At 37.9% G+C, this 26,708-nt stretch overlaps 1 protein-coding gene across 3 annotated transcripts in view; it reads right to left on the bottom strand.

Annotated features, from left to right (window-relative positions):
- Nucleotides 1–26,393, bottom strand: part of CTNNA2 (catenin alpha 2) — a gene marked incomplete at both ends in the record, with an annotated part of 909,395 nt that extends 883,002 nt beyond the window's left edge. For 2 of the 3 annotated variants that reach the window (XM_080932242.1, XM_080932243.1), the window contains one exon: nt 26,286–26,387. In XM_080932242.1, coding sequence (XP_080788368.1) covers nt 26,286–26,387 — 102 coding nt within the window. Of the gene's footprint in view, nt 1–26,285 lie in introns of all 3 variants that reach the window. The other variant, XM_080932244.1, reaches the window with a different exon arrangement.
- Between the last annotated feature and the right edge of the window lie 315 nt (nt 26,394–26,708).

Here is a 26,708-nt window from a genome sequence, read left to right as displayed (position 1 = left end):
ACTATTTCCATGTTACATTTGTTTTACATGTATTTGTTGCTTATTGTACCTTGTAAGATTTCAATGCATACTATCAAATCTTTAAAAAATCAAATACTGGCAAAATATATTCATATAGTTTTATGCAAAAATTCTTTTAAAAATTTGTACATTTATCTATTTTCAATATATATCTTAATACAAATTTTAAAGTAAGTCTTAAAGGACATTAAACTAAAAAAAAAAAAAAATAGTCTGCATTATATAAAGTCTTATGCCTAGATTCCCAAAACATTCCAGGGCCATTATCACTGTAGTAGGAAGAGGTGCCTTCTCCTTCTCCTTCTCCTTCTCCTTCTCCTTCTCCTTCTCCTTCTCCTTCTCCTTCTCCTTCTTCTTCTCCTTCTCCTTCTTCTTCCTCATCCTCCTCCTCTTCCTCCCTCTTCCTCTTCTTCTTTCTCCCTCTAACTCCCCCATCTTCTGTGTATATGTGTGTCTGTCTATCTTTCTGTCTGTCCATGTATCTCTCTGTGAGTATAAATGAAGTATGTTCAGGTACACAAACACATTCATGTCCTGTAGAGGCCTGAAGACATGAGGTGACCCGCTCTACCACCACTTTATTCTTTTGAGGCAAGATCTCTCACTGAACCTGGCACCAGGTTGGAGACTGGCAAGCTTCCGTGGTTCCCATCTCTGCTCCTAACTGCACTGTGGCTACAAGCATGTGCACTGTGCTGCTGAGGATTGGAATGTCGATACTAGGGCTTGCACATCAGGCTCACCTACTCTCTGGTTTATCCATGTTTAAAATACAAATATGTGCTGATGTGGATTAATTCTCCCTGAGGGTTGACTTCCCAATGATATTTGTAGATTCTTAATTGTGTGTTAAAATTTAAATTTGGGAACCTCCCTCTTGCACTGTGTGCTTTGGCTGTTTAAATTACCCACTTGTTGAAGCCTTTGCTAGCATATTAATGAAATATTTATTGACAGGGCCAGAGTCCTATTCCTGGTGATCACTGGCTAAGCTTGGTGATACTCCAAAGACTTTGGATACTTAGACCCTCATGTCACCTTGGCTTTCACAAACCAAGATCTCACATTTGCTACTCGCAACTGGGTCCAGAAAACTATAGCATGCAGGACACTGGTAGGAATGAGAGATAGGGAGTTAGCTGGTTGCTTCTCCTGAGAAAGTTCCACATGTAGGTAACTGAAGCTGACCAGCGCAAATGCACACAGGGCTTTGCCCTGCAGTTGTCTTCTAATTTTGATGATTCTTCACAGTTACAGAATATCTTTTTAAAATCTATTTATGCCTATGCTTAAATATTTATTTAAAATGTCTTTTCTTCCATTTCTATAACTTTGGGACAGGAGAATGACCTCGAATGGTCCTTCAGAATTCACAGGGAGGTGAACGCCAAAGACCACACTCAGCAGACATCCCCTTGAATGCCTGGAGCTGGGACCTACTACTAGGCCAATGAGATCCGTTATGAAGCTTCTACCAGGAAATGAAGTTGAAAGCAAGAAATGTCTGCTAGTATACAAACTCCTGAAAACCTGGGTATAATTCCAGTGGATCACATGAGAAAAACTAGAATCAATAATATATTCTACCACCCCGCAAGAATGAGAACTCAAAATAGAAGTTGAGTTTAGTTAAACAAAAGAAAACATATATTTTATATTTGTTAAATAAAGTCAGAAAGAGTCATTCCTTCTGGAAACGGCTCCTGAGTACATGCTGAACATTGTTCTAGGGCCTAAGGGTCACATTGTGAAAGAGAGCCATTTCATGCCCCTTCTGTGTTTGGATTATCTTTAGTTTAAGGTTTACAAATAATATTACAATCAGCTTGTTTTCCTTGTACGCAGTACTTGGTTTTCAAGGATATATTAATGTTAAGGTATAATGCATTTTGAATACATACATCCTCACAAAGACTTTTCCTTCCTTGGTGTCTCAGCTGTCCCTATAGTCTTTCTTTCTCTCCTAGAAACTATTTACTTCTACCTTTATATGAACAATACACAGATGATTTTATCTATGTAAAGCACAAGATCTAGAAATGAGAGGAAACATGTCCCCCATGGCTTTTTGGATCTGTCTGAATTCACTTAATATGACTATTTTCACTTCTATCCATCTTCCTGAAAGACACAACAACAAAAATAATTCCTCTCTCTAGCAAGGATTAACAAAATATTGTTTTATCTAATGTAACTGAGTGTTTTGGCTAAAAGAAGATATACATATGCTTCTCTCTCTCTCTCTCTCTCTCTCTCTCTCTCTCTCTCTCTCTCTCTCTCTCTCTCTCTCTCTCTCTCTTTCGCGTGCCTAATTTCTACCATGAAATTAGGAGCTATAGTTTTCTTACAGCCTGAATAACTATCAATTATGTTTATATTCCTATTATTACAATGGCTTCTGGTAAGAGACCAAGAACCCATTATCCTATCATTTTTAATTTGGAAGTAAAGTACAAAAAACCCTCTGTTTTGACCCCTGAGTTAATGTCCCCTTCCCCCATTTTCTATCCGAGAACAGAAGGTCCTTTCAAGTAAGCCAATGTAAATAACCTCAAGAAAGACACTGAATAGTCTCAGTTGGATTTCTTTTATTAATATCTAACTAGTATTCCAGATAAATACTTAAAGGTAAGGTAGTCAGAGTAATCTGGGATTGTTGGGAATTGGTTCTAATGCTTTGAATTAACCCAGGTCTCAAAAATATGTAATCTGCGTATCCACTTTTACTGCCACTATAGTTTTGCTGCTGTGATGAACGGTAATGTAGACATCAGTGTTTTCTGATATTCTTGGGCAACCTCTGTGAAAGGGTCGTTTGACCCCCAAAGGGGTCATGACTCACACGTAGGATGAGCATCACAACTCTGTGCACTTCTCAGTGTCTCCCTTGTCACAGAAGGACTGCAGAGCGGTCCCAAGGCAACCAAACAACTGTCATTTTTTTCAGAAAAGGGTTCGGGATCTGTTTGTATCATGGAGAACAGTTCTGCTTTTCACACTGTGGTTTTTGTTTCTGTTTTCTATTTTTGGTTTGTTTGTGTTGATGGCTGTTTGTCTGGCATGCTGCCAGGTATGGTGGCTCATAACTGCAATTCTAGCACTTGAGAAGCTGAGGCAGGAGCACAAAGAACCCAAAGCCAGCTTTGATGACCCTGGAAGCCTGGAAATATGAAAGCTTGTTGCAAAAGAACTAATAGAAAAACATACGCACAAAATATTATAAAAATGTGAATAATCATCCAGATGAGACTTCAGAGCCTACAAGTCACTATGTTCCCCCTTAAGTGACATTCATCTATGGTGAAATTTCATAAAACCATTACACCACTCAAAAACATGATTTATCCATGTCTGATGGCAGTTCAATAATTACTGTGCAAGTAATTATTTGGGGCAAATAATTACAGGATATGTGTGTGTACGTTTATATATTATATGTATTATACATATATGCATGTGTATGTATGTGTGTATGTATGTATGTATGTATGTGGTTTTGAGGTACTTGATGGGAGTGCTTGGAACTGAGCTTGAATTTTCTGGAAAAACTCTTAACCTCTAAGCCATTTCTCTTGAACCTAGGTTTATTTATACGTAACTAAAAAATAATCATGTTTCTGAAAACTTATCTTTAAAGTATTAGTAGCTTTATGAGCAGCTAGCAATTTTTAAAGCCCAAAGGATAAATTGTATGAAAGGCATTATTGATATAAAGTCAACCAACTCTGGAATATAAGAATATGCTATTTAAATTGCAGCAATTCAGGTTATTATGAAAAAGACCGCGGAAAATCTAGATAAAAGGGCTGTTTAAGCCAACTCCTCAATGACTAATTCAATATAACAATGGATTATATAACATTTAATAACAAAGCATAAAAATCACACAGGAAGTCATTTAATGGCAATGTTCTTATTCGTGGTATCAGGTAAATTACTTCATCTCAATCGCACTGAAATTTTTGAAATTTGGAAACAGTGAGGGTAAATGACTATTTTGGGGACTCATTGTAATGTTCTTAACTGCTCAGGCTTAGGACTTTCCATCTTTAAAGACTGTCTGCTTTGGGTCAATAGATGGCATAGTGAGCCAGATGCCTGCCACCAAGGCTGCCACCGGGGATTCAATGCTTGGAACCCACATGACAGCAGGAGAAACTTGACTCACCCACGTTGTTTTCAGATTTCTGTATAAGTGTGTATGCCATGGCAGCACATCCACCCCCCACATACACCGAGAATCTAATAGATGTAATAAAAATATCTAAAAGATGTTCACTTGTAAAAACATGCAAACAGCACAGAATAATTCTGTCCTGCTTTTGTTTCTCAGAGCATTTTAAAGTGCATGATGGGATGTTTCCCTCCTAACCCTCATTGTATTAACATGGCGTGGCGGCTCCTCACCGCTGAACACAGGACAGCTGGACTTTTCCTAGTCTACTCTCTAACTTGATCAGGTGGGCTTTGTTTGACTGTTGTTTCTCCTTATTAATGATCACAAATGATTAATGATTAATCACTCATTTCTGGAATTCAGACTGGAATTTTTTTTTTCCTGTAGAAATGTGCTACTGTTATCCTCTGAGGAACCAGAGGGTCCTGAAAGTCTTAGGCCCATGACAGCGCCGATACTAGCGGCAGGGGCATCAATCGTGGTGCACAAAGGTGGTGGCTGCAGCAGGAGAGGCAGGGTATGAGCCTGGCCTGCCAGATGGGTACAGAGTTCAGAGATGCATGCTTCTGGAAAGAAAACTCATTCCCCAAAGAGTTATGGCTCAGTAAAACAGCCTCTCTCTGATGATTCTTGGTGAAATAACTTGTGGATAGGGACTTTAACCATGTGGATAGGGATCTTATAAACTTTGAGGAGTAGGGTGGGATCCAATGGTAGATACGTGTTCGCTCAGTTTGAGATCCGATTGATGCTCTATTTGCACGGGATAGGACTCGAAGTGGTTTCCCTAGCTGACTGATTACATTGGTCCTCTCTGTTGGGTGTCATGGCTACATCTTCCAGAACAGGTAGAAGTAGACAGGGAGTTGGCCCCACTCCTGCAGTTCTCAGTTCTGAGTTTGACAGAGTTAGGGCTCACTCAGCTTTGCCAGTTCTTCTGTCTGGTGGCACCGTCAACCTTCTGGCTGTTTTACTGAGCCAGGTTCCACAGCGGACAATGGCTGGCTCTCAATGCGAAGCATAACCAGCTGACACACGCTACAAATTGGTGGCCCACGTGGGTTCAAACAAGAACTCTGGTTTGAAGCAGAAGTGTGAGTAGCCCCTGGGCCCTCGGCCATAGCTTTTGTGCTAGCCCAAAAGACCGAAGCCTCCCAACTCTGAGGGCCGGCACTCTGCCCTTTTCCAACTTACATGTTCAGTTGCAGCTACTGCTCTGACCCATGTCTGACCCATGTCGGCTCAGGAATTAACAAAACCCCGATCCCCACTCCCACCATGGACCTACCTGTAGAGTGCCACCAGGCCCCTATGTCGCTTCTCTTTCTGCTCCGCTTCCCAGGGTTTACAGAAAGCAACACTTATGGGTCAAGTACAAAGCCAAAGACACACAGGTGTGGAAAGGAGGACCTGCCCTCCCCCAGGGGGTGCAGATGGGGGTCGGTCAGTGAACATTGCTGCAGAGAGGCCCCTCCCCTTCCATCTGGGCCGGAAGAGCCCGCCAAACAAAAAAAATAATGGGGAGAATCCTGCCGTGGACCTCTTGGAACAACAGAGCTCACCCAAAACTTATTGTTTCATGCTTCTTTGCGTAGACGCTTGCTCTTCTCTCTAGCAGGAACACCAGAAACACTGTCAATGCTTTTAAACCCCAATCATTCTAAAAGATTTTATTTCAAATAATTTTTGAGCTTCAAAAGAATCATACTGGATCTAACTCCCACAAGCCAGACAGACTACCTTAATAACCATTATTCAACCCTTAACTAATAAAATAATAATGTTTACTTAAGCCAGTTTCTTTTTCACAGATAAGCTGTTACTGCCTATCCCAGATACATAATTAACATGGTATTTTCTTCCTCAGCTACCTGAAACAGAGGAATCCCCAGCTCTTCCCTTAAGGTTACACAGGTGACTTCCCATTTAAAGAATTGTTGCAGGACTAAAATCCCCTTTGCCCCCTAGCCTCTTTCCTAGGGTTTTAGGAATGGACCACTGATGTGCTGCCAATCAAATTGTTAGGGGCTTTCAGCACTCACTTGGAATCGAAAGGGGCTCTGCCTTGTCCTGAACTCCGCCTTTCCCTTCCTTCCTGGCAAAACATGGAGTGAGGACCACCATCATGCCTCTCCTGAGCAGCATCCCATTGGCATGTAGGATACCATGGTTGCCATGCTAACACTCTTCAGCATGTTTTCTCAGCATCTTTACTGTTGACTGCTCTTGAGGCAGAGATGATGAATATCTTAAGGATAGCTGCTAACAAGCTATGCTTTTGAGACTACAGCTAGGGAAGAAAATGTGTTAACCTTCAAGGAATTGGAACTCTGGCCTTGCTATAGCATCGTGTAAAACTTGATTTTGCAAAAAAAAAAAAAAAGTTTCTTTATAGAATATAGCTTTTTGTTTAGCTCATAAAATGTGTATATATTGAGAAAAATCCAATTTCCTCTTTTCAGCTGTAAATTAATTTGCCTGTGTTGTGTTCATCTTCCATTCTCAGTGGGATTTTTTTTTTTTTTTTAATTTCCAGAGCCTGCCTGCCGACCAACCCCCACTCATCTCTTGGATAATGAAATCTGCAGACATCCATGATCCATGAGGCTTCATCTCACAGTGGCTTGAAAGATGATAATCTAGAAATTAAACCTGCAAATACTTGGTGTCATAGTGCCTGAGTCCACATTCACCGGGTATATGTCAAAAAGTCTGTGTAATTTATTTTCCTAATACTGTCAAAAGGGCCAACACTTATTGTGAACCAAGTTCTGGGAGTTTCCCAAGCATTATCTTGTTAGTCTCTGACTATTTACTTTGAAACATTGGAGGCCATACCATTTCAAAGGTCAGCATTACAACCTCACCTTGTTTGTCTACATGTATTCCAGAACTTTGCCTTTCCCATTTCTTCCCCCATACTCTCTCTCTCTCTCTCTCTCTCTCTCTCTCTCTCTCTCTCTCTCTCTCTCTCTCTCTCTCTCTCCAATATCATCATCAAAGAAACGCATAACGTTTGGAACAATGGTCTTCAGAAATTTGAAATTGGTGCCTTCTGTAAAAAAATAATCAATATAAGATTTTTAACAATTGAAAAAAATAAAAAAAAATCACAATCTGAGTGAGTTTAGCAAAGAGACTTTTTTCAAAAGCCTCAAAAACTCTTAGAAATGAATAAATTAATAAGCACTACAATTAAAACCCTCAGTACCAGAATTTCTAAGATTGAAAACAAATATTTTGAAATTAGAAGAAGGAAGAAAAGGGAGACAAACATAATTTAAGCTTATTAAAATTATGATGTTCTAGTAATTAAGCAAATATCTGAATTATGGGTTTTTCAAATGGCAATAGAGGAAAGAACATACAACGATATTTAACAGATTTGAAGGAGAAATTTTCCTTAATGTTCAGAAAGATTCAGATGTGGAGGTCCAGAAATTGCTTGGACCAAAACAGGACTTCTAAAGGTACATATTAGCTAAATTTTCAAAAATATAAAACAGCAAGAAAAAAAATAGGTTACATAAGACTTGAAAACAGACTTCAGTTGAAACTCGGAAATACACACACACACACACACACAAACACAAACACACATACAACCTGAAAAGAAAACATAGGGTGAAGATGAAAATACCATTTAAAAAGTTATCTTTCAAGGGCTGGTAAAGAGCATGTACTGCTCTTCCAGAGGACTCAAATTCTGTTCCCAGAACCCATGTCTGGTAGCTCACAGCATCCAGTAACAGTAGTTCCTAGTATCTGGTACCCTCTTCTGGCCTCTGAGCGTACTTACACAAAGATGTGCTTATGCGCACACACATGCACATACAAATACACAGACATATCCAAACATAATGATAAAGTCAACTTTTATAAATAAGACTATCCTTCATAATTGAAGAAGAATAAAGATAGCATAAAAACAAACACATTTAGAGACTTTCTCACATCCACATCAGCCTCAAAGATGTCTGTAAGGATGTGCCGCAGCTTGAAGTGCACAGGACAGAGCTATCATCACAAACACGTGTGAAGTATGAAATCAGTACACTAGCAATGGGGGAGAGACATAAAAAGATTCCCAGATATTGTCAATATACAAAATCACCAACTAACATAAATGACTGCAAAGGAGATATCAAGGACATATCTCTGTGGTTAAATTTAGTAATACATTTTAAATTTTGTAGCTAGTTTAAATGGTCTTGTTTTGAAAACTCACTATTGGTATATAAAAATGTTAGTGGGTTTTATATATTTACTTTGAAACCTGGCTGAATTTTGTTCATTACCTTCAAAAGAGTTTGAACTTTTGTTGTAAATCAATGACAAGTTAATCTAAAGAGGATACATCAGTATGCAAATGGAACTTATGTTTATGGGCTGCAAAAATTAGCATTGCTAAAATGTTCACATTATAGACTCAAATCAAAACCAAAATACTAATGGATTTGTCACAGTCATTCAATTTTTTTTTTTAAAGTTTTATAAATCCAAGTGGAAAGACAAGAAAAGCTCCTTCCAAAATACTTTGGTTTAAAACAAGAGAAGGAACATTACGGTACCTAATATCAAAATATCTCATAGAAGTTTATTGTGCTCATAACCAAACTGACTGCTGAAACACAGGACTCAGAAAGAAATGAGTATGAGTAGTCTGTATTCAACACGTATGCAGAGAAACACAGAGTTCAGAAACAGATATGTGTAGTCTTGTTTCCAACAAGTACACACATTAAAAAAACAACAAATCAACCAAATAACAACAACAACAAAAAAAGCATACATAGACTAAAGACTCTTCAATTAACTGGTGTTAAGAAAGCAGAATGTCCTTACATATATCATATATACCCTTAAGTATATACAACTTAAAATGAATCAACTTGTGACCTGAATGAAATCCTAGAATCTACATGATGAGACAAATGGAAAAGTATGGACTCCTACAACTTTGACATGCACCACCACACACACACACACACACTGACTCGAGCATGAATAAATATAATGAATGGCTTAAAACCAGTAACAGGGTTTAAAACAGGAGTTCTGGTTCAGCCTAGTTTACAGAGTTAGTTCTACAGTAGTCAAGGCTACACAGAAAAACTCTGTCTTGAAAAAAAAGGACAAATAAACAGACAATCCCACAAAACCAAACCAGCAACAACAACAAAAACAGGTAATTGAGATGAATGACCCAGTGAAATCTCTTCAAAAGTTTTAACTCACAAAGTCAGCCCAGCTAGAAACAAACTGTGGGATAAAACTCCATGATTTCCTAAAATGGCATGAAAGAGAATAGGATTTCAGAATAGTGTGTGCTTCATTAAAATACTACAAATAACATTATAAAGTTTAATTCTCCCTCCCCATAGTTTTCATGAATGTGCTTAATTCTATAGCCCTGAATAGTTCATTAGTGTCTTCTGGAAATAATTCAATGCACAGTAACCACTCACAGCATGTTTCTTTGGCAACAGAAAATGATAAGATGGCTTGCTATTAATGTACAAATGTCAGATTCATTTTCCAGTTATAGAATCCAAAGACAGAAATAGTGAACAGCAATTCCATTTTGAGAATTTTATATGGATGTCTATAGTAAACTCCCTAGTCTTAAACTGCTCCTGACTGAGAGATAGAACCTCAACTATTTAAAAACAATCAACTGGACCTCAATAAATTTGAATCGGAGGGGGCGTGTACTCAGATAGTTTCTTAATGAAGAATAATGACAGGAAAAGGAAAAGTGGGCTCATCTGAGAAAAAACAAAGCACCTGAAATTCATTTAAAACCATCAATCAATTTAACTCTAAGCATAAGCATAAAACAGAGAGGGTGAGGGCGGGGGCAGCGGTGGGGGCCAGGATGGAGGCAGGGGCAGCTGGGGTAGAGAAAGGGAGCATTAAAAAAAAAAAAAAAAACTTTTTATGGGCTGGAGAGATTGCTCAATAGTTAAGAGCACTGACGGCTCTTCCAGAGGTCCTGAATTCAACCCCCAGCAACCACATGGTGGCTCACAACCATCAGTAATGGGATCCGATGCCCTCTTCTGGTGTGTCTACGACAGCTACAGTGCACTTATATACATAAAATGAACCTTAAAAAACCAAAAGCAAACAACAATAATCACAACAACAACAAAACAACTTACAAATCCTCTTCATGCGTCCTTGGTGCCACACAACATACACAGTAGTGACTATTCCAGGATTATCTTGTAGCTCTAATAAATCAAGTGGGTCCAAAGCACCTTCTGAGAAGAATGGGGCTTGCCTGGCTTATACTACATATCACACTCCATATCAAGAGAAGTCAAAAGAAGAACTCAAGCAGAAAACATGGAGGAAAGGTCTGGGCTGGCTAGTTAATTGGCTCATGGTAAGACGGCTTTCTTATGCAGCCCAAGATTAAATGCAGAATAGATGGTAGAGCCTGCAGCAGTTTGGATCTATGATATTGATTAGGATAATCAACAGTCCTTCACAGACTTGCCCACAAGACTACCTGGTGCATACAATTACTCGGTTGTGAGTGACTCTTTGCCAGTGCTTTTAAGCTTTATCAGATTGACAGTTAAGACTAACTGGAAAACTTACAAGCACAGTGTGTTTTAAGTGTTTTTCCCAGTAAACAGGATGAGAGAGTGATCAAAGATGATTCTTGATATCTTTGGCCTCTGTGCAATAGGATACACCAACATACACACAACACAACACACACACACACACACACACACACACACAAACACACAATCATGCATATAAATCAATTCACATATACATACATGACCACTGACAAAAACAAAACTGCAAAAACAAAAATAGTGAAGCTTACAAAACCACTGGAGATCACAGGAAAAAAAAGACATCCTTAAAATCACTTCCTGATATGAATCTAGGAGCAGAACAAATGTTGTCAACCACCCTCATATATCATAGCACTCCCTTTCTGCCTTGGCTACATATAACCACTTCTAGTCCATTAGAGATATGTAAAGAATGATAGAATTAAGTGAGGACCACTTATTCTTCCAAACTTGGGAATTTTAAAATTTTAAGGAAGATAAAAAAAAAACAGCATTCCTCTGGTCTCCATCTGTGTCCAGAGTTGAGGCTATCCCAAGGCCCTCTGAACTGAAAATCTGCCCCCAGAGAGCTGATCTCCCAGGAGCGCTCTCACTCCTAAGGCCATGGTTGAGACTTGACTTTCTCCCCCCACTGACTTCCCAAAGAGAGACTCACCAGAAACACACATGGCACAGAGCACAGGAACCCCAGAGCTGCATAGGACTAGACCCTACTAGTCTCTATCTGCATCCGGAGCTGGGTCTGCCCATGAACATCCAGACCCAAAACACACCCTGAGAGAGAGCTGGTCTCTCGGGAATGCTCTCACTCCTAAGATCACAGGCTCACTAGCCCACAGGAGGGACAAGCTCTAGTCAGAGACAGCAAGATCAACTAACAGCAGAGATAACAAGACGGCAAGAGGCAAGCTCAAGAATTTAAGCAACAGAAACCAACGCCACTTGGCATCATCAAACCCAGTTCTCCCACCACAAGTACTGGATACCCCAACGCACCATAAAACCAAGATTTGGATTTAGAATCATACCTCATTATGACGATAGAGGGCTTTAAAAAGGACATGAATAACTCCCTTAAAGAAATACAGGAGAACACAGGTAAACAAGTAGAAGCCCTTAGAGAGGAAACACAAAAAGCCTTAAAGAGTTACAGGTAAACACAAAGAGAAACAACCCTGTCTAATAAAGATAGACAACCTTGGAGATAGAAAACCTAGGTTAAAGATCAGAAGTCGTAGATGTAAGCAGCACCAACATAATACAAGAGATAGAAGAGAGAATCTTAGTTGGGAACATTGACACAAAAGTCAAAAGAAAATGCAAAAAAGCAAAAAGCTCTTAAACCAAGACATGCAGGAAATCCAACACACAAAGAGAAGAACAAACCTAAAGAAAATAGATATAGAAGAGAGTGAAGATTCCCAACTCAAAGGGCCAATAAGTATCTTCAACAAAATTATAGAAGAAAACTTCCATAACCTAAAGAAAGAGATGCCCATGAACATACAAGAAGCCCACAAAACTCCAAATAGGTTGGACCAGGAAAACAGAATTCATCCTAAAAGAAATCAATACTTAAAGTCCTGATTTGACTTCCATTGCACTTATAAACACCATGATCAATATCTGCATGAGGATAAGTGTGTTCTTGTAGCTTACAGTCCACCATGAAGGGAAGCTGGAGCAGGAACTCAAGGATGGAAACTGTAAGCAATATCTGAAGCAAAGACCACTAACAGGCTTGCTCCTTGTGGCTTGCTCAGATTTTTATGCTATATAACTTAAGGATCCCTGTTCATGTGTAAACTACCCCCATCTATCATTAATTAAAAGAGCACCTCACCAACTTGCCTACAGGCCCAATGGATAGATGCATTTTCTCAATTGAGACTCTCTATTCCCAAACATCCTGACTTGAAAGGTCCAAGCTGGAGACTGGAAACATCTATGATGCTCTCAACAGTGATAATTCCATAAAGAAGACACAAGAACTACCAGATTATGAGCAGTTTGGGGATGCAAGTGAAAAAGGAAAAGCTGACTGTGACTCGAGTAAGCATTAAGAACACAAAAGAGCATCATGTACAAGAGCTCAGAGACACAGGTATGAAAGAGAGTGACTTCCAGCTTACTGCATGTGGATGCAGCACAGCGTTTAGCAAAAAAAAAAAAAAAAAAAAAAAAAGTGATATTAGTGATATTAGCCTTCTTTAAGAGCACCCTAACAAAGTGGTCTGATAGAAGCCATGCTGAATTTAAAAAAAAAAAAAAAAAGCATTTTTTTCATGATTAAAATTGTAACATTTTATGTTCAACTATTTTAAATGTCTGAAGAGTATGCTGAATTATGCAGCATGTCTTTTCTGAAAAATATGCCTATTTGACAGATAAATCACTGGAAAGAATTTAAAATGTACATGTCACGAGAATACACCCAAATTTTAATAGTTGGAAGAATGTTATATATTTGCTACGCTTCAATAAGACAGCTAAAGAGATTTCTATCTCATCTCTTTCTGAAACTCCCCCTGGGCATGAAAATAAGGTTGAGAAGTTTCAGTCAACAGTGTAAATTGGGAGTTTGTGTTAAATAAGCCATTGAAAAACCACACTATAGGATGAAATTACCATCTCAGCCATTACCACAGGCGCCGCCGTACATTTGAAATAATAGCTATATTTTGTAATAGCATCATATTCAAGCATTTATGTTATTTTTTTCTTTTTGTAACTAACCGGCACAGTATAAGAAACCTTTGGAAACCAAACCACCTTATTCCCTGCCTTTCCTGTCACTATTCAGAGCTGAAGAAATAACATAGTAACATTATCAGCAGTACTTGGACCTTAATGTACAAAACAGTTCGCTCACAAAATTGACATTTTCCTAAGATTAGCACTGTTTTAAAATATACTTTAAATAGATAGTACCACCTGTGAAATCATTCCAAGGCAGTTTCTTCCCCCCTCAGGAGGTCAACTGTGCATAGCTTGGGGTCTTGCCTCAGTGGAGAGAGAGTTCAGGGGAACCAAGACATGGAGATTTCACAATTTTCAGAGATGGACACCTTCCATGTCAGCCAGTGTTCATTAGTCCAGTCATTAGAAACTCGTGAATTCGTTCATTCATGCTATGCCAAGAGAGAGGTGAGGCTGGAGAGATGGCTTAGACGTTAATAATCCTTGCTTCTCTGCCAGGAAGGGGATCTGAACTCATTCCTGGGATTCACATGAGGCATCCACAACTACCTGTAACCCCTCTGGAAAGAGGCAATAGGGGAGGCTGAAATTCTTCCGGTTCCCACTGGCCCATAGAGGCATATAGGCATACACATAAATGAAATAACATAATAACATAAAATAAATGACTTTTAAATAAGGATAAGAAATTAAAGAGAAGGGGTCCATGGTCTTGTGAGTTACAAGCATCGTGAAGCGCATGCGTGTGCACATACAAACACATGCTAGGATTTACATGGTGTAGAATGATACCAGACAAAGAAAGCACAAGATAATAGGAGACTATGGCAAAACTTTTTTGTCCAAAAGTCCTGAATTTTGGGCTGGAGAGAAGGTTCCTTAGTTAAAAGTACTTGCTGCTCTTGTAGAAACATAGGTTTGGTTCTGAGTGCCCTGCTAGGGAGCTCACAACCACCCATTACTTCAGCTCCAATGCATCAAATGCCCTCTTAAGGACTCCACAGATACCAAACACACATGGAACACACGTATGCACATGTGGACAAAATATTAAGGCATGCAATAAAAGCGAATAAATCTTTTTTTTAAATATTGAAAAGCTGGAGACAGTGACTCATGAGGGTTGTACGCCAGAAGAATACACAGGGACCAGCCAGATCAGCAAACAGGAAAGCATTCCAGTGCACATCTGAACTGAGACACCCGTGAGTTCTACACTGAAAGTTAATGAGACTTGAAACCATTATAGAAAGCATAAGAAAGGTGACCGATCAGGTTAAGGAAAGAAATTAGAAAAGAGTTTGTACTTAACTTAAAATGGTCAAATTTTACTTTATTAATTTTTTCGTACACACAACAATCTGCTGTATCTCTAGTCAGAAAACTACTTTGGAAAAACATTACTGATATCTCTTCTTCCCAGCACTGCTAAAAATACTCACCGGAGCTACAAAATTAAACATATCTAGAGGTTACAAATTAGCAATAAATCAACTGCCATTTAGAGTTAACATAAAAATAAAACTTTTTTTTTTTACTAAGACTAGATATCCCAAATATGCCATAATTTTGCTAGACAGAGTTGTGTGTTTGCTGGAAGTTCAATGTTACTTAGCTGTCCTGAATTTGTAATTGCAGGTCTGAAAGCCATGGCCAGGAGATAGAGATTTGTGTAGTTACTCATTCAACCTGCTCAGAAGTGGGAATTCAGTCGGGACATCTCTCAGTGGGCAAGACTTGTGCAGCAAGCCTGTGTATCTGAGTCTGAGTACACAGAACCCACATAAATATCAGGTATATATGGCAGCTTGTCTATAATTCAAACCTCTAATGAAAGATACAGTCTATCCCCAGAGTGATCTGGCCAGAAATATCAACCACATCAGGCAGCCCTAATACTGGGAGAGGCTGCCTCAAGGTGCATATTTGAATGAGGATAATCTGACATCAGCCTCAGACCTCCACATAGATGTACACCAACTTCAATGCACACCAATATAATACCACCATGAAAACATGCATACCACATGTATGTGCATAAAAAATGAAAAAAGCAGGAAAAGTGATTGTGTATGGAACTAGCATTTGAATGCCAGTTTAATAAAAGGGAAGTTCATATTATTTTGGTAAAAATATATAAATATATATGTGTATAAATATATTATACATTTTATTATGTAGATGAAAATTGCCTCATTATTACCCAGCTTTGTTACTAGGTATATAAACATTGATACATCCTTATTTAAAAGTTAATCAATGTTTTTACCTTTAAAAATAACCCAAAAAACAATTATTAAATTTGTGAATGTCTTCATGAAACATGTGCCCTGTATGTAATCACTTTCCACCACTTGCTAATTCTGGAGGAAGGTAGGACACAGATCAATATATTTTTAAAAAATATATTTTAAAGAGAGAGTTTTATTCAGTCCTTCAGTAAAAGTTCACCTACAACTCTCTATGTGGATGGTAGTGGAGTTGAATATGCAGATTAGGCATATGCTGCCCCAGTCTCAAGGATCTGTCCATCCAGTGTATAAGTCAGACAATTACATCTACTCAGTAATGCAAGCAGGGGTGGGAGTAAATGCTTGGAGGAACATGGTGGTGAGACAGAAGGAACAAACCAGCACAGTATAAGAATCCTTTGGAAACCAAATCCCAGGAGGGATATGAGTAGAGAGGAGTTGGGGAAAAGGTGGGAGAGAGAAACAGGAAAAGAAAGTAGTGTGGGGAAATTCTCAGTCTTCATGACTTCAGGGAAGATAGGCATGCTGAAAGGTGTGATAATGATTCTAGCAAATGACAGTGTAGAGATAGAACTCAGTCTACAGGGTCTGAGACACTGACAGATGGCTTTTCAAGCTTGAGTCACATCATTGTCATTAGGTGATGAGCACAGTTCCCAAGTCAGGATGTATTCAGTCACGTTTCACTTTATCCTGAGATTAAAACAAGTGTAATTTCTTAAAGAGGGGAGGAGGGTAATGAATTATTCCTTGCTTCCAGTGCTAAGTCTGCATCCCGTGAAGAGACAGGCAAAGGTGAAGAATCATTGCTGCATGATTTACATGACGGTTCTGAATCCCACAAGGGAGAACCTGGATGGTTGATATTGATGAAAAACAGGATGGTTTGAAAAGGGGGCCACAAAGCAGGGCTCACTTCTGGTGAGTCACTTCTGATGGGCTGAAATAGAGACTGGTTGTCAGCATTGTTATAGTGTAATCCATAGGGGCAAACAGACACCACTGGAAAGAAAATCAAGGAAGAAAAGGATTACCAGAATGAAGGTCCAGATATCAAGAATATAAAATGTGTAGTCAGAGAATCCAAGAGCAATGAAACTTAGCATCCGGTGTAGATCAGAAATCCATGTAGAGTCCACCAGGGATTCCTAGTGACTGGGGGCCAAAAAGGACTTGCTACTTTTCCAGTGGATCTGAGTTTGTTCACAAGTGCAACTAAGAATTCAAGCAACCTATGATGCCAGCTTTAGGGTATCTGGCATCCTCTCCTGGCTTCTGTTGGCAGCTGTATGTGCAGGTGACAGACACACACAGAGACACACACATACACAGAGAGTCAATACACATAAGAAATAACTAAAATTAAGTCTTTAAAGAAAGTGAGCCCACCGAACTGGAATATAAGTGTCACTGAACCGAGAGGCTTATTTTTAGAAATGTGTTGAATTTTCCCAGTGTTTTACTGCTTGTCTTTCTTGAATGATGTGAAAGCAAGGTTTACAGTTTAAACTTTAAACAGTAGCATGGGAGACAGGTTGAAGAGGCTTTGTTGACAGGTCCTGATCCTTCAGCTCAGACACAAGACAAGCTTTAATGAGTGAATGCAACATTATTACTCCATTGGCATTCTTTGGTCCAGGTGAGGGTTTTCTTTTCTTCCCTTTTTTTCTCTCTCTCTCTAGTTTAGGTAAAGTTTCTTTACCATCTGCATCAGAATAATTTTGATTGCTGCTCTCCCATAATTTGGAAATTACTGAAGTAACTCACATAAACTTCATTAATGGTCTTGTCTTAAATACATTCAAACCCTATTCTTCTCTGATGGGACTTCCATTTATAAAATTCATTTAAATTTTTATTCTCCATTGAAAATATTCACTGAAGTACTCAGATTTAACAAAAAGAAAATGAAAGGACACGAGAAGATATCATTTTAACAGCTTGAATTTGTAGTTAAACAGAATGAACGAGTTTTGGGGAAAAAAAAAAACAAGAGACAGTCATACATACTGGATTAAAAAAAGAGATTTTTAAGATTTAACATGTTCATTTGCAGATTGAGGCATTTGCTATAAAAAGGATCCACTTCAGCAAACTACAGGTTTTTACCAGAATCAAGTGACACAGAGAAGAGAAAGTAGACCATCTTCCAAAGCAAGATCTCCACCAAAAGTTACTCACTTTTCATGCTGTCCTTTACTGTGGGATGTGTTTCATCTTGTCTTTCTCTTTTACCTCTCTCCCAGCCTTGAAATATAACCCCACCCTCGTCAACGTTCCTGCTGGTCCTTCTCTGTATTTGACACATTCTGCATATCAGTCTTCTTGGTCCATGTTTTAGTAAAACTCAAGTTTAGCCCGACTTCAAGTCTTGGCTTACACAACAACCAAAAGAAATGTGATAGTTAGTTACCCTCCTAAATCATAAAATGAAATAAATAAAAACTCATAGAGGGACCTACAATGGTATGAGACCTGGGGAAGCATGGGTGTCTTTTTTCCTTTTCTGTCTGTGATTAGCTGCATATTCACGGAGGGGAGTAACTTGTAAGATCAAAGTCTAATGAAACCGAGTCAGCACCTTTAATTGCCACCTAAACCAGCCCCTATGAGGGCTTCCCTTGCAAAAGAAGTCAGAATAAAGAACCAGGGAAATGATTCAGCTGGTAAAGTGCTTGTAAAATCATGAAGGACTAAGTTAGATGTAGTGAATGATGTCTTTTCAGTCACACACACCCCCTCAACCCAACACCTTAACCCCCCCACACAAATACAAAGACACAAAGACACACAGACAGACAGACAGACACATGCACACACACACACACACACACACACACACAGAGAGAGAGAGAGAGAGAGAGAGAGAGAGAGAGAGAGAGAGAGAGAGAGAGGAAGGGAGGGAGAAGGTGTGAAGATGTGAATGTGGGAGATCAGAATTGAATAAGCTTATCTTTAGGAAAACACAGAGGAATATCCAAAATAACATTCAAAATTAAAGAACAGAAATTACTCAGTGAAGTGGTATATTAATTAAGCATGTTCACATCACATCATTTGAGATCATTTTTTACTTTTTAATTACTTGCATTTTACAGTGAAATATAATTGCATTACTTTTCTCATTCTCCTTCCCTCCTCCAGTCCCTAACAAGTTCCTTCCCTCAAACCCATTCCACGACCCCACTCACAAAAGGACAGCATCTCTTTCTTTGGTTATTGTTGCCACATAAGTGAGTATGTGTGAATGTATAAGTATGCACAAATAGATACAAAGAAAGAAGATAGATAGATAGATAGATAGATAGATAGATAGATGATAGATAGATAGATAATATGTAGATAGATACATAGATAGATAGAAGTCCTTGAGTCCATTTGTATATGTGACTTCAGGCTTACTGCTTCGAATTGTATAAACATTTACAAAACCCATAACTCTCTCTCTCTCTCTCTCTCTCTCTCTCTCTCTCTCTCTCTCTGTCTGTCTGTCTTTCTCTGTCTCTGTCCCTCTCTCTCAGCAGTAGCTCATGGCTAGTGAAAGATTATTATTTTTGTTTTAGTATCACAAAATATAATTACTGTATTTATCCCAGCCATTATTGCAAATAAATATTCTGATATAAGCAAATTCGGTAGTTTCATCATTAAGAGAGTTAGTTTATAAGTCTCAAACCATGATAATGGTTTACTGATTGAGTCTGGGTTCCTAGGAAAGGCATGGGCAGATGGACCCAGTTAACAGAGTATAAATGTATGCCAAGCACAGAAAAGTATGCCACAGTGCTCTGGATATGTGTGATTGAAAGCAGCTGTCTCTAACAGTGGGACATGGATAACTCTTATTGTATTCCAGGGTAGCATGTGTGTATAAAACAAATCAGTAGGCCAGGATTACACCAACATATTTTTCTCATGTACAATGATTCTTTTTCTCTGAAAATATCATCAATGTAATTAATCCTAATTTTTACGAGGATGCATCTTTGACTTATTTTGCAAAAAAAATGCTAGTAGACACACACACACACACATATATATATATACACACACATTGAATTCTTACATCTTTTAATATTTTAAGAATCACATTGTACTGTCTCATGACGTGTGTGTGTGTGTGTGTGTGTGTGCGTTTAAAAAGCCTTCATGCATTAATCAAGTTTCAATACATGATCAACACAGCTGGACATGTAACTGAAAGAACATCACTCCCATCTGTTGAAGGCATTATTGAGAGTAATGCCCAAACAGAAATTAATCTGATTCCAGATTACATAGTCATCAATTAAATTTGTATCTCAGAAGTAGTCATCAATGCTTCACAATCTTTCTTGTGACCTTAATTCAAAGAAGTATTTAAATAGGACCATCTGAGACATATGCCATTTACTTGTAAACCTAGAGACTGGAGAACTGTTGACACTAACAGATGATTTGTAAGCCACTAAAGATACTACATCATCATTCAGTTAAATGTTAATATAAGTGATAAAGATAAGTCTCTGAACTCTGACCAGGTTACTTGTATTCAAGTCATGCAATTAATTAATGTATATTTATGCATATGTATTTTAAGGAAGAAAAGTTAGTTATTCAACTATTAAAAATCCTTAAGAAATTTTATATGGTTCAGACACAAGTATCTTCAACTCCACTTAAAAACAGGAAAACTAGCATTTAAGGAAAAGAAAACACCATGCAAAAGTGAGAATAGGACCTCGTAATAAAACATAAAAAGGATGAAATACTTGGAAACAGGTTGAGAAAAAGATATAGGAAGTTATCAAAGAATTAACACTTTGACCAGATTCTGCATCATATGGTGTTCTTGCCTCTCTTATCTTTCCCCTGTTTAGTTCTTTGACAGAAATGTATGCACAGCTGCTTTAACATTGTAGTGTTGCCATAGTAACTACCCAAATGTATTAATCTGTGAATCTCATGAATAAGTCATGAATAAAGACACTTAATAATATGGATGTTTTTAAGATAAATAGAAAAATGTGACCTCCTTTTATATTTTACTTATATTTTATATTATCATTGTTTTGGTCAATTTGTACATAAAGTATTAAATAGTGGAAATTGTTAAGATGACATAACATAGTGTAGGAAAAATGGTAATGGGAGAGATGAATTGGTTCTTAGAGGGACTTTGTTTATGAATGTTGTTTTTATTTTTAGAATTGGGTGTGTTTCATAAGCCCCTGAGTTGAAAATGAATCTTCCATTTCTCTCATTATATATGTAACTTAGGAAAGTAAGTACTCTTGGGAATCAAGAAAGGATGGTCTGCTTGAGGCACAAATTACTACAGGAGAGGGCTAAAATTAAAACTTTCTCAAAATGTGTAAAACACAGTTTGAAGATATTAAAGTCCATACATCTCTAATCACTTAGCTTCTGATATACTTACTAAAATTATGAGTAAAAGTCAATTTCGACTGTTGAATTCCCTGCTGCATAACTACATAGGGCCCAGTGAACCATCCTCAAAATGGCATGGGAAGTGGGAAAAAAAAAAAAAGAAAAACCCTACTGAGATGTCTTGCCTGTCAGGACAATTTAAAAGAACTCATTATACTTTTTAAATAACAGCTGGTGTAATTTATCAGGCATTTATATAAGAAAATGAAGATCTGCATGTCAGTAAATGCTATCCTGTTCTAATGAGATGACCTTTGGTTCATTAGCTTACTAACGATGGGGGGTGAATTCTCTCTTTTAATTTCATGACTTTAATAGTGGAAATTTCCTTAAAAAATAATCTGTCAAAGCCAATGTTTTCAGACAAATCAATAACCTTCATATACATCTGAATTAATATTATTTAAAGTTATACTATACCATTTGATGTTTATTAATAGAAAATGCCTAATGTCATTTTTCATAGTAAGGGGAGGAATTTGATTGAACACAACAACTTCTGTTTCTTGTGCTGTTTATTTCACTCACTATCAAATTTTCAAAAAAGTGTGAAGTAGTAAAGGGCTTCTCCTGTGCAGTCACTTTTGCTTTGAACAGTATTTTGTTTATGAAGTTGTATGCATTTGCTATACTGGTGTTGTGGTCCAAATTTTCCCTGTGTTGCACATTTTCATTAAATGTCAGTTATGGAATTTATGCCTAATATTCTCTTATTTCTATTATGTCTTCCATAACAGCTCCAAGAAGCAGTGGTCACATCCCATGGATCACTAAGAGCTCATCCGAAGGCTGAAAATACTTCGTTACGTGCCACCAAGTATAAATTCTCAGCTTAACAACAACATGAATGAGAGCACTTTTATTACACTGGAGGATGCGAGTTAAAGCACACAGATACTGCAGGCATTTCGTGGGTATTATAGTCAGATGCATAGCTAAATCCCTTCTCACAACTGTAAAGTTATTTGTCTGTAGTCTTTAAGTTACTAGATAAAACCGTGGTAAATCATGGTAGCAGCAGCGTCTGTCTTTGCAAAATGGGGCTTCATTAGTAGTCCTCAGATTGATTAAAGGAACACAGTGGATGAAAGAAGCATCAATATTAATGATGATGATACAATAATAATGATAATACACATAATCAACCTTCTTGGGTCAGTGTGATGGTTCAGCAGGTAAAGTTGTTTTCCAACAAGTCTGATGATCTAAGTTCTATCCCCACCCTCCAGAAAGTAGAAAAAGAGAACTCTCAGAACTGTCTGCTTATCTCTTCACCCCTCTACAATGAAAGAATGTGGTGTTTTAATAATTGTTTTCCTCACTGGAAGGTTTCCGTGGATTTTATTTTGTTTTGTTTGTGCTAGCAGTATCTGTGATTGTGGAGACTTACTCAAAGCATCATAAAGAGACTTGTTAGAAATCTGGTCATACTATCCCCAGAAAGCTATGAACACCCCAGAAACAACTCACAGACTATATGAAGCTCAAGAAAAACAAAGGCCAAAAAATTATAACCTCAGTCCTGCTTAGGAAAAAAATAAATGTATAGCACCCTCTAAGAGTGTGGTACACTTCGACCTTAAATCATTAATAATCCAAGAGCTAAGATAATAATAGCCTTGTGGCAATTTTTGGTATTCACAGATCATTGTGCTTAATCTATACACACCAAAAAAACCTGACTGTTTCCATGTTATGTTCTGTCCTACGTGTACTTCATGATTATGGTAACTAATGAGATTTCAATGCATGCTATCAAACCTCTAAAAGAATTAAATACTGACAAAAATATTCATATAGTGTTATGCCAAAATGCCTTTAAAATCTGCATATGTATCCCCCATTTTTAAAAATAAAGTTGTAAAAAAAAATAAAAGTGAAAAAAATAAAAAAGAAATCTGATTATCAAAGGGGACATTATCAGGGGTTTAGAATGAACTATGTAAGAAACATAATGTTAGAAAGAAAAAGTAAAACTTTGTTGGAGAGTAACAGAAACTTAGGATGAATTGATTCTGACAACTCTGTGGAAACCAGAACAGTGATGAACATAGATATTCAACTGAGACATTTCTAAGCAAAGCTACTGATGTATTGCTTTATTTCTCAAGGCTGGTTATTTTAAAAATAGTAGAGAAAACTTGTAAACATAAGGAAGAAGTATTACAGTTAAAAAAGAAAAGAAACAGAAATTGATAATTTGGAAAGTTTCTAGCTCTTGAAGATTGCAAACAAAGCAAATGTTAAAATAATCTTTTTCAGGAAAACATGCTGGGAGATGTTCAGTTGCTGTCTGAATCTTTAAAACTATGCTCACTTAAGAAGGGAGATCCCACAGCCAGAAGATACCCACTGAGGCCCCAGACCCTGACTGGCAGCTAGATTAAGAAGTTGTTCTGCCCTGTGGTTTCAGCTTCAACTTTATGATTCTAACTGATACCTGACTACTCCATCTTCTTTTCCTCATAGGCTATCTAATCACATGATGTGGAACTTCCCAACAGCCCCAAGCAACTTACAAATGTGAGACAGAGCCTTTGCTGGAGGATTACCTTGAAAGCACCCTCCTCCTTCTTTTTTTTTTTTTTTTTTTTTTTTTTTTTTTTTTTTTTTGAGACATGCTCTCCTAGGGTACTGTGGCTGACCTAGAACTCACTAGGTCTGCCTCAGTCTTCTGAGTTTAAAGATTAAAGGTATGAGTCATTATGACTAATTTTATTCTGAAGATCTCCTTCAGAATTTAAAGGTAAGTCCTTCCTCTTTTAAGTCCAGTGAAGTGGCTTTTGACATATTATTGTTTTCTTCTATTACTTTCTCAACTCAAGGTTCAAACAGAGTTTCAACTAATACACTGAAACTCATGGCTCAAATAAAGTTTCTTATAATAAATTTCATTACTGAAGGATTATTATGTATTGGCTTTACTCCAAAACTTCAACACTTTCTTCATTCCTTATTCAACAAAAAAAGAAACCTATTGTATGACCCAAGGGCCTTTTGCAAGTACCTGATTCAGAGTATCAAGTCAATAAAGGGTGCTGCAAAGAACCTACACCTGTGACATGGGGTTTCCTTGACCATTGCATCAGAGGCAGTGTCTGGGGATGGAAATATTGAAGAAAGACTTTCTAAAACATATTACTCAACAGAGTGAGTTATCACAGGTACACATAGGAAAAGATGGCACTCTTGGAAAGGTTAAAAGCTTCAACTTAAAGGTCAGAATCTCAATTTTGATCTGCAGAAACGAGGGCCACATATGAACATGAGCATTGATGGCCAGTACTCCATGGAGAGAAACAGTATTATTCAATGGGAGATTTTCAAGCCCCAGAGGGTTGTTCACAGGCCTTGGAATATAGTGGCACTTGTCCACAGAAAGCTATATAATCTTGAGGCTGGCAAAGTGTTTTTGTTTGTTGTTTGGTATGTTGACACAAGCTGGAGTTAATCACAGAGAAAGGAGCCTCAGTTGGGAAAATGCCTCCATGAGATCCAGCTGTAAGCCACTTTCTCAACTAGTAATCAAGGTGGGAGGGCCCAGCCCATTGTGGGTAGTGCCATCCCTGGGCTGGTAGACCTGGGTTCTATAAGAAAGCAGGCTGAGCAAGCCAGGAAAAGCAAGCCAGTAAGTGACATCCCTCCATGGCCTCTCCATCAGCTTCTGCTTCCTGGCCTGTTTGAGTTCCAGTCCTGACTTCCTCTGGTGATGAGCAGTGTTATGGAAGTGTAAGCTGAATAAACCTCTTCCTCCCCAACTTGCTTCTTGGTCATGATGTTTGTGTAGGAATAGAAACCCATGACTAAGATAGATGGAGAGGGTGATTAGGAGGGAGTGCACCTATATGAAGGCAAATGAAGGGGAAGGGGGGGAATAGGAGTGGGGTGGAGGAAAGGGATAGCATCTCAAATGTAAATATAGAGTATCTAATAAAAATTCAAATAAATAAATATTTTGCACATGGGGTATACTCAGAAGCTACCCTGTGTCATGATGAACAATAACCCCCAGTCCCCTCAAAATGCTATATTTTATTCATAGAAACACTTAGTATGTTTCTTTAAATAGCAACAGCCCTTTAAAGATGCAATTAGGTTAAGAATAGAAAGATGTAGGTAATTTTGCTAGTATATTTGAGTACACCCATTATAACAGAGTCCTAAGTGGATCAATATCAGAGAGGGCACATGAATATAGCAGAGACCAGGGAATGAAATGAGCAGATTCTATATTGCTGATGTCAAATATACAGGAAGAGGTCACAGAAGTCAAGAGGCTTCTAGAAGCTAAAAACAGCAAGGACATGGTTTTCTGTTAAAGTATCCAATAGGAACGCAGCCCTGCCTGTGCCTTGACTTTACAATTTTTGACCTCTAAAACCATCAAACAATAAATCTATGTTGCTTGAAGCCATTAACTTGATAGTAATTTGTTAAAGCACACAGCACAAACCAATAAAAGTAGCCTCAGGCTTCTTGTGGTATAATGAATCTCTACAAATGCATCATAAAAGTTCACATTTTCATATTCCAGGAACTGAAGGGTTCAGATTGCAAAAGACATGATTCATGAGACACTAAACATCCATTCACAACACCAAAAATCCTGATGACATTCTGTGCTCTTGACAGTCACCTCTTAGAAATGTGTCAACACAAAAATTGGGCAACTGTCCAGTCTAACAAGACAGAGTTATCCCTAGTAAACTGAGAGGAAAATAATAAAATAAATTTACACTGCTAGGAAGAATCAACAGTTTTTCCTTCTTATGAATTTACATTTGAAAGTGATTGGAAAATGATTCATTTGGACACTGAAACCAGTGTTGCAAGTGAGAGCTCCCTTAACCCAAGGCCTCCTCTTTAACTATCTCATCAATATTTTAAAAATTCCTTTGAAGTGTTGCCAAAAGCTTCTTTAAATCAGATAAGGCAATGAGACAGTCCACAGTTGAAGGAATGATATGTACTTAATAGTCAGCATGATGGCATGGTAAATCCTCTTTAAAAACTTCAACAGTCTTGAGAGGATCATGGAACTCACCAGTAAAAACAAACAAACAAAAAGAAAGAAAGAAAAAAATACATAGTAAAAATGTCCCTTACCTGTGTCACAAGTGGCTCCAACAGTCTTTCCACTGTGAGTGTCCGGATTTCCAAACTTTTGGGATCCCATTTTAAAATTATAGGTGAAGTTGCCGAAGTCATGCTCCCTGTAGAAACATACAGCATCCATTAGAAAAACTGTTCAAGGACTTATGCCATGACTATGAAGTTCAACAGGAGTTCATCACACAAACGTAGCAGACACATGCCTGTTCCTGCTTTATTCATCATTAGGTTTCTTAGAGAGCCTAAGATCACCTACCTGACAGAAGCAACATCCACAATGAACTAGACCACCTCACATCTATTTTCTTTAATCAAGAAAAGGCTCCAGAGATATAACCAAGTGATCTATCTGATAGGGACAAGTTTTCAATAAAGATTCCTTCTTTCCAGTGGTGTGAAGTCAACAAAGATTAATTA

This window comes from Micromys minutus (assembly GCF_963924665.1).
Source record: "Micromys minutus genome assembly, chromosome: 18".
NCBI lineage: Eukaryota > Metazoa > Chordata > Mammalia > Rodentia > Muridae > Micromys > Micromys minutus.
Note: the sequence above shows the minus strand (reverse complement) of the source record. Positions and strands in the feature narration are given on the sequence as shown.